A 20,719-nucleotide genomic window follows, 5' to 3' on the forward strand; every position below is an offset into this window, starting at 1 on the left:
TCTATCAAATACTTCCCTCATTTGGTACTTTGCCCTTCAACTAGATGTCATTTTTAAACATGGCTTCTTCCTTCTACAAACTAACCTTATCTCCTTCATTGTTTGGGATTAAAGGTTTGTACTAAGAGTGTGTATGTATTCCAGCCAGATAAAATTGTAATCTAGTGTCTCTAGTTTAGTTGGATCACATAGACGTAGAAGGCCTTTAAGGTGGATTCTAATTCCTCTACACTTTATAAACCACGCATAAGAGTCCAAAGTTGCTGTGAAGCTCAAGGAGAAAAACAGAGCTAATTTTGAAGACCTATCTAAGCCAGTTAACCAACTGTGCCTTTAGTTACAGACCCAGAAAATCCCTTCACCCTGTGAACTCAAATATGAACATTTATGGCCTATATCCTTCCATGAGTATCACTTGTTACTGATTCCAGAATGTTTTATTCCCCTTCATACCATGCCTGACTCTTCAAACTCCCACAAAGATTCTGAAATGGCTTCAGGTATAACATCAGCTACTCTCAACTACAGTCCAGGGGTATTTTTGTCTACACAATGACCTGACAGGAGACACACTTGCCATGCTTCTACACACAGACATACTCACCTCAGTCTCATATTTGGCTCTGAAACAATTTTCTTACTTAGCCCCACCAGTGAAGAAACAATCATCAATCATTTCAGCAAAGTGGCAGGATACAAAATCAACTAAAAAAATCAGTAGTCTTTTTATATACCAACATCAAACTCATGGAGAGAGGTTGTGGGCACACCCTTATACACAATAACCTCAAAGATAATGAAATATCTTGGAATAAACCTAACCAACAAGGCAAAAGGCCTCTATAATAAAAACTTTATTTTCTTGAAGAAAGAGGTTGAGGAAGACACTAGAACATGGAACTACCTTCCCCCGACCCCCGAGGTTGATGGATCAATAAAACTAATATTGTGAAAATGACCATCCAACAGAAGAAAATTACATATTCAATGCAATTCCAATAAAAATAGCCAAAATTCTTCGCAGAAATAGAAAAAAACCCTTAAAATTCACATGGAACCAGAGAAGACCTTGTATAGCTAAAACAACTATCAAAATGGATGATACTGATGGGGTTAGCACCCCAGATTTCATGATATATCATGAAGCTATAGTGATAAAGCCAGTGTGGTAATGTGTTGCAAAGTCAGAAATGTAGATCAATGAAACAAAATAGAAGACCCAATCAGGAATATGTGTAACTATGGCCATCTGATATTCAACAAAGATGCTAAAGCATACACTGGAGAAAAGCAAGTATCTTCAGGGCGCGAGACATGGCTCACTGGTTAAGAGTACTGAATGCTCTTCCAGAGGTTCTGAGTTCAACTCCCAGCAATCACATGTTGACTCACAACAATCTGTAATTGAATCAGATTTCCTCTTCAGGTGTGCAAGAAAACAGCACTCATATACATAAAATAAATTAATTAATAAAAAGAGAAAACATCTTCAACAAATTGTACTGAGAAAACTTGATGTCTAAATACAGAAGAATAAAATTATACCCAGAATGAAATTATACCTATAAGATCTTTAGATGTGATCCCTTGCCAGAGTAGCCATGTTGCTGGATTAAAATTCTACATCCCTCAAATAAGAGTGCACACAACAGAAAAACTGAATCAATGCTTGAAGTAATAATTACCAATTGCTTTCATATTTATGTCAGATATTAGGCCATAGATGCAATATGCTCAGAGAACACAAAGTAGGATAGATAGAAAAACTAGATCCAAACAAAAATATAGACATAGGATATGCAAGCTTCAGAAAAAAAGTAATTACATAAAAAATAGTGATATAAAGTACCTTCACTAGAGAAATAAGGATATGAGTTCTATCAGATTTAGGAAACTATGCAAGCAAATAAAAAGAGTAGTATTCTACTCTAGTAAAATATTTAAACATTGAAAAAAAATCACCAATCTAGAGTTTCATATTCTGAAAAATAAGTAGAGTAAAATACTTAAAGCATTTAAACAAAATCCCCACCGATTCATTGTGTAAATGTAGCACAGTTTCTTTATCCTTTCTTTGGTTGTGGAACATCAATAGCCAGATTCTGGCTATTCCTAATAAAGCAGCTATGAACATAGTTGAGCAAGTGTCCTTATGGTATGGCAGAGCATCTTTGGGGTATATGTCTGGAGTGTATAGCTGGTTCTTGAGGTAGAACTATTTCTAATTTTCTGAGAAAGCACCAGATTGTTTTCCATAGTGGTTGTACAAGTTTGCACTCCCACCAGCAATGGAGGAGTGTTCCTCTTCTGCCACATCCTTGCTAGCATGTGCTATCATTTGAGTTTTTGATCTTATCTCAGAGTTGTTTTGATTTGCATTTCCTTCATGGCTAAGGAATAGTACTCAGCTATTAAAAGCAAGGAAATCATGAAACTTGCAGGCAAATTGATGGAACTAGAAAACATCATCCTGAGTGAGGTAACCCAGACCAAGAAAGACACACATGGTATATACTCATTCACTCAGATTTTAGCCATATACTACAGAATAAACATACTATACAATTCAGACCCAAAGAAGATAAGTAACAAGGAGGACCCAAGGGAGGATGCTTAAATCTCACTCAGAAGAGGCAAAAGCATAGACCAGTGGTAGTGGTTGAAGATATAGAACAAGGTAGGAGAGGGAGCTCAGAAAGATACGAGGGTGGAGAACAGACCTGGGTGGGGGGGAGGCAGACAGAGGGTCTGCAGAGAGAGAGAAAACCATGGGCAGAGGCATCTCTGTGACAAGCTGGAGAGCCAAGATAGAGTAGGCTTACAGGACTATATAGGTGACTCTAACTGAGACTCCCAGTAGCAGGGGTCATGGAGACCAAAGAGGACACCATTTAACTAGACAGGACTTCTAGTGGAAGGAGGGGAACACCAACTCACCCATGAGAACTTCAATCCAAAATTTACCCTGTCTAAAATATGTGCAAGGATAAAGATGGAGCAGAGATTGAGGGAATGTCCACCAATGTCTGGCTCAACCTAAGACCCACCCCAAAAGAGCCAACCCCTGACACTATTAGTGATACTTTGCCATGCTTGGAGATGGGAGTTTAGCATAGATGTCTCCTGAGAGACTTGACCAAGCAGTGGATCTAAATAGATGCTGAGACTCAGAGCCAAACATTGGTTTTAAAGTAGAGGGAGTCTTATAGAAAAGTGTGTGTGTGTGTGTGTGTGTGTGTGTGTGTGTGTGTGTGTGTGTGTGTGTGTGTTGCAGGATGATGGAAAGAAAGACCAGGAGGTGACAGAAGCTCTACAAGAAGACCAACAGAGTCAACTAACCTGGGCCCAGAGGGGCTTGCCGAGACTGAAGTACCAAGGACCATGCATGCACTGGACTTAGGCCCCCTACACAGATGTAGCAATGGGCAGCTCAGGCTTCTTGTGGGTCCACTAGTAAGAGGAATAGGGGCTGTCTCTGATATGGACTCTGTTGCCTGCTTTTTGATCACTTCCCCCTAGTGGAACTGCATCACCAGGTCACAGAGGAAGAAGATGTGCTCCTGATGCAACTTGATGAGCTAGGGTGGGCTGGGGAGGGCCTTTCCTTTTCTGAGGAATAGGGGAGGGGCTAGGGATGAAGAGAGAGGGAGTGTGGGAGCAGTAGAAGAGGAGGGAGGGGCTATGATTGGAATGTAAAGTGAATGAATATATAAATTAATTCATTAAAATCCCTACCAATCTAGAATTTCCTACTCTAAACATAATTTTTCAAATGGGAGAGAGAATTAGACCTTTTTTTCAGACAAATACAAACTGGGGGAATGGTATATAAAAATATATCTCATTGAATTTGTGTACTGTGCAGTCTCAGGAGATCATGATATACCAGATTCTCATAGGTAACTCAAATCAGATGGACTTTGAAACGATTGGCAACTCTTTTCCCAAAGATCTTCATGAGGTCTAAGGAAACAAAACAAAACAAAATGAAAACAAACAAACAAAAAACTTAAAACTATGACTTTTCATGTATTTCTCCTTCTTACAGTTTAAAAAACAACAACAACAACAACAGCAACAACCCCTCCCCCTAAAAACAAAAACAAAAGCAAAAACCCAAAAAATCTTCCAGTCTACTGGGTGTTGTGGTATAAGCCTTTAACCTCAACATTTGGGAGGCAGAGTCAGGGCCATCTCTGTAAGTTCAAGGCCACGTTTGTTTGCAAGCAATGTGCCAGGACAGCCAGGACTATTCAGTAAAACACCTATTTCAAAGTAAAAACAAACAGCACCAAACACCCTCCCTCAAACTAAAACTGCCAAAGTCCATTAGCAAGTTGTTTCTTATTTTCAGAATGGGTGTCTGGAAGAGCCAAACCTTGTTCAACCAACTCAGTAGAAGAGACCCTATCTTCTTTCCTTTTCCTTTTTCTTTTTTTTAAATTTTTGTTTTTTGGGTTTTTCGAGACAGGGTTTCTCTGTGTAACCCTGGCTGTCCTGGACTCATTTTGTAGACCAGGCTGGCCTCGAACTCACAGCGATCCACCTGCCTCTGCTTCCTGTTTGTAGAGCACTGCTTCTCAGTGTGAGAGGACTTCTATTAACTTGCAATACTCCTGGTAAACAAGGAACCAAATCATTTACACAGCAGGAGTTGTTCTTTATGGAGGCTAGTTTTTACACCCTCACTGTGAATGAACCAATTATTTTCTTATTCTGAGCACAGAAGCACAGCATATTCCATTACTGATAATCACTGTGGCTGGTCTTGTTGGCAGAAACTATTCTCACATTTTCTCCCCAAAGGTAAGCAGTGTGACCAGAACAGCCTGAGACCCACACAGCAGTCCCAAATTAGAAAGCTCCTCTAGAAGGTACTGTTGTGGAATTACTCACCACAACACCCACTCCCAATATTTCCCCAACACCAACAGCCCAGAAGCCAATGCACATGTGTGTAATATGAACTGACAGGGGATTTCACTTGTGCTAAAATTTAATATTTTTGCCTAATTCAAGTTTGGCTTTAAAAGTTTGAAAAAAGGAACAGCTTGGACTGTCAGATACAACTAAAGGAGAAAGATATCTATTGCTTTAAACTGTATACTTAATAGAAGCATTTGACTAAATTGTTGAATACCATTAAAGGCTAACTTTTGGAAGGAACCACCCTTATTATTATTTTTTATGTAACTGTTATGATGGGACTTTTGCCTGATAATCAGAAACTGTTTTATAAGTCTAGACTTTTTTTTTTTTTTTTTTTCTTTTTCTAGAAATAATGAAGTAGCACTCCAAGAAACACTCTGACTTATTATTATTATTTTTTTTAGTTTCTTAAACAACATTCAATTCACTATTTCCTAAAGTGTAAATAACAATGTCATTAACAACAGATGAGATTACTTTAGAGCTTCAGATAGACTTTTAAAATGTTATATAGCTTATGTTCGTAACTTATTTTGGTAAGTAGTGTTAATTTTCCACTAATGGAAATTCAGGTTTTGCTTATAGGTGGTCCATGAGCCACACTGTGCTCTGATATCCTGGTCCAAACTCTTCTCCTGCTTGAAACTCTTCAGAGATGTCTAACACACATGTAGTATTCACTCTTGCTTCATTCAGCAGATTTTCTTTATTGTGGTCCTCCAGTAGCGAAGAGAAAACCCAGAGAGGGCCCTCTTCCCTTATTCTCTATAACCAGGCCTTGGCAAACAGATCTCCCTGGCAGCCCCCAAAACGATATTTCTTTCTCAGCCTCTTGCCTACCATATGTTTTCCTTATAAACTAAATCTTTCCTGGAAGCACTGAGCATAATCATGTTCAAAAGTTTTCTTCGTAATTAATTCCCTGTTTTTTCCCCCTTTCCTGGGCAAGCATATGGGCATTTGCACCATCATAGTTACAATGCGTGGTATACATGGTACCCAGCTGACATTCACTGAAGAGATGCCAAATAAACAAGCAAAGCATCATTTTGTGATATACATATTTTTCACTTGGAAATTACCCAAAATTTATAAGTGCTAAGAAAAGAATGAGTTTTCCTATCTTTTTATTCTTGGAGAAAGTGATGTTTCCACTGTAGATCCTGTGATATGACCAGAAAAATACCGGTTGTAAGTGTTCTCATATCACTGAAATGAGTATAATGAGAAGACATTAGCAGTGAGTACAGCGATAGATTCAGGTTTTATTTATGTATCTAGTGAATGGAAGCCTGAGTTAAACTTTCATTGTCAGGAAGCTACACTGAAAATAAACGTTGTCACTGAAGCTGAACCCAATTATCATTGTGGTTTTTCCCAAGAAATGTCAGTGTGCTGGTCCAGCTGCAGAGGATTTGTATTTATCTGCAGATGGAAATTACAAGGTTTGCCTTTCAATAGGTTGATGTAGATTTGTTGGTTTTCCTGCAAAGAGTTGCTCTGCGTTAGTCACACAGAGGTACACATCTGTTTGATGGTGGGCCACAAATGCAGAAGACTCAGTAAACGTGAATATATCATTTTATTTTAGGATATATAAGTTTTAATCCCTGTTTAGCACACCTATTAAAAACTTCAATTCTTTACCACCATAGTTGCCTTAAAATACATCATACATGGAAAGATTCTTTCACACTGAGTCCACTGCTGGGGGCAAAGACAGATAAGGAAAAGAATGCAATAAATCTAAAAATGCATATGGAAAAAAAACCTATTTTCCCATTTCTTTTCCACCCCCGTGCAAATTTGCCTTCATATTTCAGGTTGTGTGTTTAAAATGTTGGATGCGCTGCAATGACCACATCGAAGTGCTTGTGATAGCTGTCAGTTAATGATGTCTAAAAAGCCTTGACCTTATTCCTGGCCACAACCAAAAGTGTTGAAGGTAGAGAGCAATATTCCTTCCTTCCAAGAACCAAAGCAAGACCTGATATCTATATTAAAGAAGTCATACACAGAACAATAGAAATTCCCATAAGAGTTATCTACTAAAGAAACAGAATCACCAAATGTGGCAAATTAGCCACTAAGCAAAATGTCCTTGATTCTGCCACAGACAGAATTCTGCCTAAAAATGGGCAAGCCTGGATAAAGGCAGAGTTGATGGCCACACTCAGCCAAGACAGGGTAAGCCGAGTCCTCAATAGTTCCTGCCTTACAAATATGTCTGTCAGATATATTGGGCCAGAAGGCTGAAGATGATGCTCCAATGTTATATAAAATTTTGGGTGACTGTTCAGGCAGCAAACTGTCTCTGTCACTTTTTTTTTCTCATTTTGGAAGCTGCTAACCTGCACATCTGGTTCATTCAAATAATTAAGTTCATTCCTTCTCAAATCTCTGATGGGATGGAAGACCAAATAGTTTAGTCTTACAATTAAGCTTAGTTGTTTAGGGGTTAAGATGTTTTAAGCCTAGATAGATGTTTTCAGTTGACAGGGATGAGATATGATAGCTATTGATTCTCATTCAGAATTTCAGAATCACTAAGATAGGAAAGATGTTTTCTACAAGGTTGCCAAATACAATTAGCCAAAACACCATGAATGTAACATTTATATAATCCCTGATTGCTTTGTGGTTCTTCTTGCTTTATGTAATTTTTTATTTATGTATAATAATATAAATGTATATGCCAATAAAATAAAATCTTTAGAACAAAAAAAAGGCTGAAAAAACAAGGAAACAGAATCACTATCCAATTCTAAATTCTAAACTGATAAGCTTCACCTATCAGTTACTATTAATTATATAGCTTTAAAAAGCAGTGTAGCAATCATGCCACAAAGAAGATGGGGTAGGAGATATCAGAATTCTCTTTACTTCTTTTCAAAAGCATAGAAAGCTATCCACAAAAATATTTAGCCTTGAGGAATATGAGGAATACAATTAAGAACTTATAGTGACACAGTGGAGCATAAGAAAGAGACTAACTTGCAGACAAAGGACCAATAAAGAACTCAGCAGAAGTCTGGAGATGTATAGAAAGTACAAGAATACCTGGGGCTGTCTGCATATGCCATGTGGAGTGCCATCATGGTCACATGTAGTTTACTCTGTGGAAGAAGATGATGATGTCACTGGAATCTTAATAGTCCTGTAAACTTCATGGATTCCTTATACTTTTCATAATGTTCATCAGTGTTGACATCATGGATTACACTGCAGGAAGTACCAGGATCTTTCATAAATCATTTCTGTAGACTTCCCTGGAGAAGGAGATGCTTTTGGTGCCCCTACACACAGAGATATCCCATAACCAAGACTGCCATCAGCCACTCCACTTACGCTCCATATAGCTATGGTTACTCCACTAAGCACATATTTTTCAGATAATGATTTTACAGCCACTCTGCACATGTCCATATATGATAGGATTCTAAGGCTGCTCTGAATGCATGCCTGCCTCAGATAGCACAGCCATTGCACTGTAGGCTTGCCATTGCTTTAGAGGCCACCTGTTATCTCTTTATGCACACCCATTGTCCAGACCTCTAAAACAGATATAGTCTAGGTGACAGGTATTAATAAATATGAAATAATTTAAATAATCTTTATAATTCACTAGAGTATAGAAAAATATAACTAGAAATTAATAAAAGAAACTATAAAAGTTACACAAGTATTCAAGGATTGAACAATGTACTTTGAATGTCTGTTGGATATTGAAGAAATTAAAAAAATAAGCCTAGAAGCAAATGAAAAGTGTATAACTTGTCAGAACATCAGAGATATAGCTAAGGCATTCTAAGAGAAAAGTTTATAGATATAAGTGTTGACATTGAACAAAAGTGTTTCAAATAAAATAACCTAATAATGCAACTTAAGGCTCTAGGAAGACAAAAGGAAGTCCAATTCCTCCCAAATCAGTGAAAAGCAGGCTGTAATATGGCTCAGCAGTTAATATCATTTCCTTTATTTCAGAGTACCTGAGTTCAGTTCCCAGCACCCATTTCATATGGCTCACAGCTGCCTATAACTACAGCTTCAGCATATCTGACTCCCTCTTCTGGCCTCCAAGGGTACATACATGCACTTATATGTGCACAGATCCACAAACACATATATACCACAGAAAGTAAAAAACAGGGCAGAAATTAATGAAACTAGGAATGAAAAGAGGAATGTTTGCAGAGAGAATATCTTGTGTATTATCTGTCAATTAAAAAAGAAACAAGCCATGGCCTATATAAAAGGGTAGAATAGAAAGTGAGACATCCAGTAGGCAGAAAGGATTCTGGGATAAATCCAGGCATTGGAGATTCATCTGGGAAATTGTGAGGAGGATAGATGCATGTTACCTGAGCAGAATGTATATTAGCATAAATGGGTTAAGTTTTGAGCTAGTCAGACAAAAACGTATCTATATGGCCTATGTATTCATAAATATAATTTCAGTTTCATGAGTTATTATTCCGGGAACTTGAGGCCAGGAAGAAAAACATGCCCCCTACTACACATGTTACAATGGATTCTGTGAAACCAAATATTTTAATACCTTCGGCACTGTGCCAGACATTTGAGGTCTTTTCTACTTCCAAATAAGTTATAGGATACTAGTAAAAACTTTGATAATTTGTATTCCAAAAATACTTGAAAAATCTCAAAGATATGGATGACTTCCGAGACACACATGCCTTACCAAAATTCAGTCAAGAGGATATGAAGACATCTGACAGATCCATAGAAAGTGAAAGATTGAGTGGTAATAACAAGTATCACTAGAAAGATGAGCTCAGGGCCAGAAGGAATCTCTGCTGAATTTTACAAAACCATCAAAAAAGGTGGACACAGTCTTTCTTAGGTTGTAGACAAATTGGAAAAGGAAGGCACACTAACAAATTCCCTCTAAGCGAACATTGTCCAGATGCCATAACCAAATAAGCACACAACAGCAGCAGACAAATAAACCAACAAATAAAAGTCTGCAGATTAATTATCATGATAAACATAGATGTAGCTTTCTAGTAAAGTTCTTATAAACTGTATTCAAGAACTTTTAAAATGATCATACACGCAGACAAAATTGGTTTTGTTGTGGGGATAGAAGGATATGTGTATGCACAAGCACACACATGCACACGCACATGCACATGCACACACACACACAGATAAATATTAATATAGCACATGGATAAGCTATAGCAGAAATCATGTGGTCTTAATAGATTTAAAAAAAAAAAAAGCCTTTGTATTCCCTCATGATAAAAGGTTAGAAGAAACTATGAAAAGAAGAAACATTCCCCTGAATATTAAAGGATAGACATTATAAACCTATAGCTAATATCATACTTAATAGAGAAAGACAGATTTTTCTCTAAAATTAGAAATGAGGTACAGTGTTTACTCTTCCCATTCTTAGTCAGTACAGTGCTAAGAGCCTTACCCGTCATGATGGGAATGAGGAAAGCCACTGAGGGAAACAACTATGGAAATATGCATAAATATGTATTAAGATGATGTTACCACAATGAAAACCTCTACTTTGTATGCTAACTAAAGTTAATTAAAAAACATTTCTAGAAACAGAACGTTTACATAGAGTCAAATATCTACAAAATGAAATATGTAAATGCTCCAGAATCTCATCAGATTGGCATCCCAAAGCTCCTTTATCCTACCTGTATGGGAGGCTCAACAGACTACAACTTTGTGATGAGTTATGGTAACTGGGTTCCATCACTAGTGGTCATGCAGTGGGATGAGAGCAGCAGGTAAAGCTGTCCAGAGGTAAGCAGAATGGGTTGCCTACAGATTCATGAGTTGAAGGCAAGTAATGAGGAAAAAGGATCCATCATTAGGCAAGAACAACACATATAGTCTATGGGGTTATTTCTCTAACCAAGACAAATTTAGGGAGACTAGAGTTTTCTTTTAATTTGGCATACTTGGGTTTACTTTTATGATTTAAACATGACAAGAAATATTGGAATTATCAAGTGAGTGAAGTCACTGTAAACGTGGGCAACAAAATTCTGCAATATGAAAGGAAAAACAGATCTCTGAAAATACAAAGACTTTTGAAGCATGCTTAACATATGCAGTCACGATAAATGAGACCATGTAGGCAACTGGGCAGAAACATGTTTTAAGGCCTTTTATTTGAAACACAAGCTTTATTTATGTACAAAAACACTTTATTTGTCAGAAAGATTTGTTTGATACAAAACTATCTGTAGGTGTTCTGGTGACACTTGTGAAAGCAAAAGAAGTCAGAGCACGTGAGCCACAGAAGGGATGCTTTAAGACAGCCATCTGTCAGGACATCTAACAAGCTGACGTTGAATGTGATTGCATGGAAGAATACTCTGATGAGAGAAGTGGCATGCTCAGTTTTTAAAGAAATTAATATGTAAGTATTGTTCATTATGATAGGAGAATAATGAGGCTATAGTTAACAACATCCAGTCATTGGACTTGTACTAAAATTTAAGGCCAGGAGATTCAGTTCCCATTCTTGATCCTCTGTCTTAGAATACGAAGCCTTGACATCACTACATCCCAGTCAGCATACGCTCCTTCCAGATGGCGAGATATCTCAGTTCCTGCCTCATAGCTACGACGTCCATGAAGCAAGCGCCAGTTGTCGAAGGTAATCACATCGCCTAATTAAGAGAATTTTTTGACATGAATAATTTGTGTTTAGATGATTTACAAAGATAGGAATAATTATTTACAAGTTAGATATTATCCCTTTGGTTGCAAATAACAAAATCTCCATGTTTATATCTGTTGTCCAACATAGTGATTATAATTAATAAGAATGAACTGTATTCACTGAAAAAGCAAATAACAAGAAAATGCAATATGCAAGATGCCATCACTACTCTGTTTACACTAAAAAACGGCATGTTTTCTTTTATAAACAAAACTACATATTTACTTTTAAAAAAGTAATTAATTTTGTTACTTTGTGAACTTTATTATATTGTTATTTTACATGTAGACAATGCATTTTAATTAGCCTATCTCTCTACTCTCTTCTAACTCCTCCCCCATTCCTACCACTGCCTCCCTCTATGACATCCAGTCCCTTTCCTACATTCTTTCTTGATTTTTCTCTGTGACACCTTTAGTTTTGCCAAGGCCATCTGTGTGGCTATTGGGTTGAAACTATACATTGGAACTTGCTAGGTCCATCTGTGGGCACACAACCATAAGCAAAGGTTCCCATATGTGTCATGACATTTGAACCTCATAGCTTGATGGGCTTTCATGGACATGGTTGCAGAAAAGAGTTTTCTCTGTGTAAAGCCTTTGTATTCTACTTTTAAAAACTTATCAATAATGGGCATTTTTCCCAGTTTAAGAGCTTCAAGTAATTATAATTATAGTAAAATTGTATGTTCTTCATATTTTATATACAGTTTAAAAAGGAAATACTGAACTGAAAGATGCATTTCATCTCTTCACATATGAGAAAACTTAGATTGAGACATTTACCCAAAGCTACTCTGCACCCAAATGGTAAAGCTTGGATTACAACTTCTATTATTTTTTTGTGTATTTTCTCATGATGTTTCTGTTTTATGTGGTGTCACTCCTAAAATAAATCTGCTTTGACCACATGCCAAAGACTTTATGGAGTTATCTTGTTCTATTTATGGACTTTACTATGTCAAAGAAAATTTCTAAAAACAACTCAACTAGGTGTGGAATATATGTGCCTTCAGTAGCATTTGTTTAGGAGACTGAGGTAGGAATATTGTTGAAGCCTAGCTCAGGAGTTAAAGATGGGGCTTTATCCTATAGCAGGGAGGGAAGGGGAACGGAGGGGAGGAAAGAGAAGGAAGGGATGTTCAGACACTGGAGAGATGACTCAGAAGTTGAGACAATTGCTCTTCCAGAGGATCCTTGCTCAATATCCAATGCTCACATTGTGTCTCAGAATTGTCTGTAGCTCTTCTTGCTGGAGATTTGGTGTTCTTTTCTGGACTCTGTCAGCATTTTATTTGTGTAGTGCACAGAAAATCTTTCAGGCAATTGCTCAGAAACATAAAGAACTAAATAAAATCTTTAAAAAGAAAACAATAAAATGAATGTTCAAAGTGGCCAAACCAACAGCAACGAGAACTTGTGCCTTTTATTGCAAATAACATGCAGACCTTTGCATTCAGATAGGTTGTTCAACATGGTGACTGTCATCAATAAGGACGTGCTGTAGTCACTAGGAAGGCAGATCTTATGTTTTCTTTGTGAAAACTGATAGATATGTAAAATAATGTTCATTATTAATTAACTCAATTTAGCCATTCCATAATATATAGGTATCTCAAAAACATATACATGATAAACATTCACAATGTAGGGAGAGGCGGGAGGGGAGGTTTGAGGGCTTGGAGAGAAAAGGGAAACTGAAGGTGGTCGCATCACTGAGAAAAGCTGGAAACCTGTGACAAGATAGGCTACTGGGAACGAATAGAGATGTCTCTATCAGAGAGATAAAGAGACTGAGGAGGCCATCTTCTAACTAGGCAGGACTTATAAAGGTAAGAGGAGAACACCAATCCACCTACAAAACCTTCAAACCAAAAGCTACCCTGCCTACAAGATGTGCAGAGATAAAGACAGAGACTGAGGGAATGCTAACCAATGCCTGGCCAAAACTGTGCCCTACTCCATGGGAGAGAGCCAATCCCTAACACTCTGTTATGTTTACAGACAGGAGCCTAACTTAACCCTTCTCTAAGAGGCCCCACCCAGCAGCTGGTAGAATCAGATGCTAAGATTCACAGTCAAGCATTAGGTGGAGCTCCAGGGGTCCTGTGGAAGAGTGGAGGGAGGGATAGAAGGACTCGGTAGGGGGATGGGCAGCAGGCAAGAATGCTTCAACATCAACAAAGTCAACTAACCTAGACTCTTGGGGGCTGACAGACAAGGAACCACCAACGAAAGAGCATGCATGGACTGGACCTTGGCCACCTACACATATGTAACTGATGGGTATTTTGAGCTTCATGTAGATCCCCTAGTAAGTTGAGCGGGTGCTGTCTATGACATGGACTCCGTTGTCTGCTTTTGATCAGGCTGCCTGCCTGTCTCAGTAGAGGAGGAGGAGCTCAGTCCTAATACGACTTGATACGCAGGGTGTGGGGGTGGGGGGTAGGGGGTGGGAACGGTGGGGGTGGGTTGTTGTTGTTGTTGGGGCTCCCCTTTTCTGAAGAAAGGAGAGGGGAAATAGGGGAAAGAGAATAGGAGAGAGAGGCCAGGAATAGAGGATGGAGAGGAGTATGATGGGGATGTAAAGTGAATATATAAATTACAAATTAAAAAAAGAAAAAAATAAGTAACAAGAAAAAAATGTCCCAAGTTTGGTGACACTTTATAATCATCAGAAATTATGTAGACAAATTATCAATACTTCTTTATTCATTTCAAGTCACTGGCTAGGCAAAGTCCTGCTTTATCTTAGTATTCCTATCTTTGAGTGAGTTTTATCAATAAACATTACTCATGTATGGAGCAGGAGTTACAAAGATAATTTTGTTAAACCAGATAGAAGGATTTAAAATAAACATCATTTTTCTGTCATGAGAGAGAAGTAATGCCTTTTTAGGACTGTGGACTGTTGTCACATTGTAATTTCTATACTATTTCTTAGAATCTAGCTTGTGCTCATGAGACTTTAATATAATACAGCATTTGGTGTAAGGAAAGTAGCATCCCTTCTTAGATTTGAGCCATGGTGGTTTTCATTAATAAAATAAGGAAAGCACACAGGTGACAAGCACTTTCAAAAAGCTTATTAGCAAGGTAGCTATTAGGACAGAGAATGGAAATCAGCCTCAATATTAGACTTAGCCTTCATCTGGCCTCTCTTTGAAGTATTCTTAGCTGGAAAACTCCTACATTTCATGTGCTAGGATTTCCATGAGAGCTTGCAAAAAGAACTGTTTTTAAGTCTGGGGAGTCAACATCCTAGAAGTGGAGGTGTCCGGAGTCTGCTATTTAGGCAAGTCCGTTGTTCACTAATAGCCTGCTGAGTAGCAGTCTGGATGCCATTTTGCTACACCCACCTGGATTCATCTTGAAGGTGTACTTGTATTCTTTGCTGTGCATGAGGTCAACAAACTCTTTCAGGGCAGCGTAGAAAGGCTGAACTCTTTCAACGGGAACATCAAAGACAGTGTCTCTGGTTGCATTGTTGAAGTTGATGCGAACCACTTGGCCCTTATCGTCCAACCTGTTTTGTTTACGAGGCAAAATTAACATCTAGTAAGGGCCGGTTTCTCTGGGAAGCTATGTCTGAAATGCAGCACACATAACAATGTACAAATTAAACATAATGGGGTGATGTGGTTTAGATACATGTACCCATTATGCATAGTATACCTGTTTATATCAAACTAAAAGCCCAACTAGCATTTTTACAACGTAATGTTTGAATTTAACTGTCAAGTTGTAACTAAGGCTCGAGCTGCTAGCTGCAGTGCTACAGGCTTCTCAGAGGGTGAGGAATGAGGATCTCAGGGGCAAACACAACATGAGTTGTGAATAGAGGTATATCTCTAGAGGAGAAAATTTCTCACCTCACAGTTACCAGAGAGCAACTCAGGTGTGCTTTTAATCTAACATTTATTCCCGAAACCTATCTTTTCTACACCTTTCCCATCCATCCTCTCCAGAACACCATTTATTTCTCTTCATATATTATGTATGTTCAGCAGCTTGTTGAACTATTAGTCGGGGAGGTTGGCACTGCAGGCATCATCCTCAGCAAGTGTGTGGAGCCGGGGTCCCCTTTATCACCTACTCTGCTTTCCTTTGCCTTGAGAGTATGCAATGTTCTTTTTAAATATTTATTGTAATTTGGCCGAGAAATTTACGCATCCCCCTGCATTAAATCTAAGCTCTAGAAGGTCCCATCAATGTATCCCAAACACTAAGCCATGGTTTGATTCCAGTAAACAGATGCTGACTGAAGGAACGAAGTGTGTGTAGATATGTAAATCAGCCTAGGGGTTTAATAGCAATGAAACAGCGCTGTCTCTGTAGTATTTGCCTATTTCTTCTGAAAAATGCACATTGATTCTAAAGTTTAAGTCTTCCTAATTTTGAATGATGTTTAATTAAATACACGACATAGTAAAAATACAATGCAAGGCAATCTTATATGAAAAGTTAAATCTGTGTCATTTTATGCTCACAAAAATTATAAGCTAAGCACGGTGGCACATGTCTTTAATCCCAGCATTGGGGAGATGGTTATCTGAATTCACCTCTGTCTGCAGACTGAGTTTCAGGACAGCCAGGGCTAAAGAGAGAAACCATGTCTCACCCTCTCCCCCAAAGAGAGAATAATTATGTTAGAGAAAAAAGTAGGATAGAGGAGTGCTTGCTGCGGAAGTGTGAGGTTCAATGAAAGACCCTGTCTAAAAAAGTTGAAGAATAACGGATGAAGATCCTACAGCCTTCACAGGGACATTCACACATACACATCTATACACAGCTAGGTACATATATACATACATACATACATATATAAATACATACAAAGTGAGAGAGACAGAGAGTAGTTAACTGACATAAAAAAAAAAAAAGAAAAAAGAAAAAAAAAAAAGAGAGATGGCTCAGCAGTTAAGAGCACTGACTGCTCTTCCAGAGGACACATGTTCAATTCCTAGCACTCACATGGCAGTTCACAACTGTCTGTAACTCCTGTTCCAGGGGATCTGACACCCTCACGTAGACATACATGCAGTCAAGACACCAATGTACAAAATAAATAAATAAATAAATAAATAAATAAATAAAAATGAAAAAAAATCAAAAAAGAAAAAGAAAAAATATTTTAATTAAGAAGAACCAAGACAGCCAAGAAAAATAAGAAATTCTTCATCGCATACTCACAGTGAAGAAAAAAGTGTGACATAAAGCAGCATACTTAGGACATAAGTATGATTTCCACAGACTTAGTGCTTTCTGTGCGTGTTTCAGTCTTAGCTCATGCAGCTGAAATGAAAGATTCTACTTCTGGCATGCACAGGGGATCTGGTTACAGCCAAAGAGCATTTCCACAGCCTTCTGGAACAGACAGCATGGTGATAACTAATTTTTGAATGGTGATAATTTTTTTGAGACAGGGTTTCTTTGTGTAGCCCTGGCTGTCCGGGAACTTACTCTGCAGACCCGACTGGCCTTGAACTCAGAGACCTGCCTGCCTCTGCCTCTCAAGTGCTGGGATTAAAGAACTGCGCCTCCATGCCTGACTTCTTTAATGTCACTTAATTATAACTTTTTTGTTTGTTTTTTGAGATAGGGTTTCTCTGTGTAGCCTGGGCTGTACTGCACTCACTTAGTGAGCACAAAAGGACACAGATGTAACTTTTCATTTGAGAATTGCCTTGCACTGTATTTTTTGGATGTCATATATTTAATTAACGGACAGACTTAGACTGAGCAGAGCATTGTCTAGTTCTGTCACCATTTTTGAAAAACAAAGCTATCCTTGATAGCATAAAGGATGATGAAAAACTTGGAGTTTGTGAGAATTAACTTTGAAAATGAGGCCAAAATAATATGGCAAAACTAAGAAGGAAAAAGCAACAACTTCTGGTTGGCAGGTCTTAATTCCTTGATGGATCTGTCTTCAGCTATATTCTTTCACTTCCAGCTATAAATGTTCTAACAGATATAATCACATTGACTATGACAAGGTAGAATTTATACTTAAAAATTAAGTATATATAAATTCTTAGCTACCAAAAATTTTAATATTGATTGGGAACAAATTTTATGTCATTTAGCAACTTTTTAAATGCCAAAATATTTTTCATTTTTCTTCTAGCAACTTATTAAACCAAAACCTTGGACTTAGTTAAAGATTTCTGCTGTTTAAACATTAGGTCAATTGTTTCAACTTCAGGGAATTTGTAAGACCACTCACTCTATGATCTTGTGCTTAGATTGCACAGAGAAATCACAATAATCCACTCCAATGTCTGTAAAATCCACGAAGGTGGAGGACAGAATGTAGAAAGCCTGAGGGTTCTTTTCCTTGAGTTTTTGGCACACATGAAACCCATCTACAATTTCAGAGTCACCTCCTGTGACTGTTTGCTTTATACAGTGCAGAAGCTGAACCTATAAGGAGAAATGAAGAAACAATTAAAAACAAAGTCACCTAAATTTAAAAGTTAGTATGTTAAATATTCAAAAGTGAAAAATTAAAAATCAATAAACTTAAAAAAATATCTGTTCTCTTATGCTAGGATTGAGGGGTACTAGAGGTGAAAGATTGCTGACAATAATGCTATATAATTCAAGCCTGCTGCAATTGAGGACATGCACATGAGAATAATGTTCCCAAGTACGGCACAGGTCAAACCAGTTGTAGACAGGGAGCACAGCAGGAAGTAGAATGAGAATGCAAATAGGTGACTGTGACTATTGGTCTGGAAAATATATGTTTACTGGATTAACAACAACAACAACAACAACTTTGGCTACAGCAAAGCATTATAGTGGGAGAAGCAGGCCAGACTGGAAGGATAACTTGGCTTTTGCCATCAACAGTCTACATTGTCAGATGAAGGGTTCATGCACTTTATGCTGTGTATAAGTGCCATTGGTTCTGGATACAATACGAACTGAACTGAAGAATGAAAGAAGAAAATGTGACCGAATATCCATACTTGGGTGGATATCAGTGTTAGTGAGAAGATTGTTAATTTAGCTTGGTTTTCTCCATAGATGGTCTAGAGAACAGTGGCCATCAAGACTTTCTGCAGTGATGAACATATTTTCCTTTGTTGTGTAATATAGTCATCACCAGTTCCACATGGCCATGGTACATGTGAAATATAGTTATTGTGGCTGAATGATTTAATTTAGAATTGTATTCCATATAACCTTTTTGCATGTCTGTGTGTGTGTATACATGTTTGCATGCATGTGGGTACATGTGTGTGTGAGTGTATGTGAACATGAGCACACGTGTGTAGAGGCCTGAATAGAGGGGTTCCTTTTATTGCTCTCCACTTTATTTATTGAGGCAGGGTTTTCAGTTGAACCTGGTATGGTTCCTGGGTATGTTTTATAAATGCTGGAATTACATGATGGCTGCATGTAGGGATCCAAACTGTAATTCTCCCACATGCCTGGCAGGTGTTTTATCCACTAAGCCATCGTGCTTTTCCCCAATTCTTAAGATTTTATACACAAATTGTTATCAAATGCTAATTGTTTCATGTACATTACTTTTTATAATAGTACTTAGAATTTTATAAACTTGACTTCATTTTGCAGATAGATTGAAAGACAGAGATGTCAAAGTACATAATAAAATTCAGTTAATATGTGATAAAGATGGGGTTCAAACTTTGGTCCATATGCCACAAATCCAAAACACAAGAAGTCCCTCTCCTTTCAGCAATCTCCTAGCAATCTTAGAAATCCAGTCTTAGGTTTTTATGTATATACATATGCAACAAGTCAATTCCTATTTCCCAATGTTGGAAGATAACTCAAACAAATTAGTAACGATTAAATATTTAAATGAAGGCACATTGTAACCTTGAAAAACATGTGCATAAACTGAACAAGTCATTTTAGAAAACTCATCTCAACAGGTCAAGGAAAGATCAGGCAACATGATGAAACAAAGGAGAAACAGCCATGTTGGCTGCAAGTCTACAGAGCTCCAAAAGACATAGGAACACAACTTTGTCCTCAGGAGAATCACAGCAGTTAAATTCCTCCGGATTTTGCCATAATGGACCCACTGATTCACATTTTAGTTTTTAAAAGGCCAGTTGATATCTTTTAAATATGACTAGGCCAAATAATATCTCCTTTTGTGTAGTTGTGTTTTAACACAATCTTATAAAAGAAAATAGATTATGGAGTCTGACAACATTTTCACCACTAATCTAAAAGCTAAACATACTCCTGTCATGTATAAAACCCAATTTTATTTCACATAAATCATTCAGAATAAAAAATTCCTTTCTAAATATTTCCTTATGGAAGCATGTGACTTTTGGCCTAGAGAAAAAAGTGAACAAAGCAACATCTGTGTGTCATTTAAAATATAGCTCTTCAGCCTGATCAATCCAAACCCTCACTATGAAACTCATTTTCCAGATCATTTCAAATATACTGAGAAGAACATTTACCTTGTCTATTTGTTAAAGAAAAGATAAAATTTTGGTACTAAAATTTTTTTCATAATTAAAAATGGAAGTTACAGAATATATGTTTATCTGCTAGAGTGAAAACATGTCAGGAATTCATTATTTAAACACTACAGAAAGCCATTGGCTCTGGATACTTTGCTGCACTTCATGGCTTCTCTAGATGCAGATCTTTTGTTTCTCCATGATGCAGAAGATGTTTTAAATTTTGATAAAGAAGTATAATATTCAGTCCTTGAAGCATTTTAAAAATACAACAATGTCTATATAACTATCACATTATATATTATGGAAGTTAGTAACTCCAGTTCTGAATCATAATGGTGTGTTAAACACTTAGGCAGAGATGTAGGTTCAAGTCCTGGTTCCTCATTCATTGGTAGTCATCCTAGAAAAGCATTATGCTTAGTGTCCCTGTCTAATACAGCAAGGCATGAAGAAGCTTGTCTACCTAAAAGGACTCCTAAGAGTCTGAGAAAACATAAAATACTAAGAAGATGCCAATCACTCTATTATGCTCCTGGTATACTTAGGAAGCCATATACTATTTTTTTCCCCTTAGGATTTCAGTTTTAACTTAGAAACAAACTTAAATT

General features: G+C 37.5%; 1 protein-coding gene across 4 annotated transcripts in view; it reads right to left on the reverse strand.

The window, feature by feature from the left end:
- Positions 1-11,071: 11,071 nt before the first annotated feature.
- The window catches only part of Bbox1 (gamma-butyrobetaine hydroxylase 1), a 50,543-nt gene continuing 40,895 nt past the window's right edge, over positions 11,072-20,719 (reverse strand). For all 4 annotated transcript variants that reach the window (XM_051144312.1, XM_051144313.1, XM_051144310.1 and 1 more), the window contains exons 6-8: positions 17,876-18,072; positions 15,006-15,172; positions 11,072-11,594 (exon numbers count right to left, since the gene is read on the reverse strand). In XM_051144312.1, coding sequence (XP_051000269.1) covers positions 11,434-11,594; positions 15,006-15,172; positions 17,876-18,072 — 525 coding nt within the window. In that variant the 3' untranslated portion in view covers positions 11,072-11,433. The remainder of the gene's footprint in view (positions 11,595-15,005; positions 15,173-17,875; positions 18,073-20,719) is intronic.

This window comes from Acomys russatus, chromosome 4 (assembly GCF_903995435.1).
Source record: "Acomys russatus chromosome 4, mAcoRus1.1, whole genome shotgun sequence".
Taxonomy (NCBI): domain Eukaryota; kingdom Metazoa; phylum Chordata; class Mammalia; order Rodentia; family Muridae; genus Acomys; species Acomys russatus.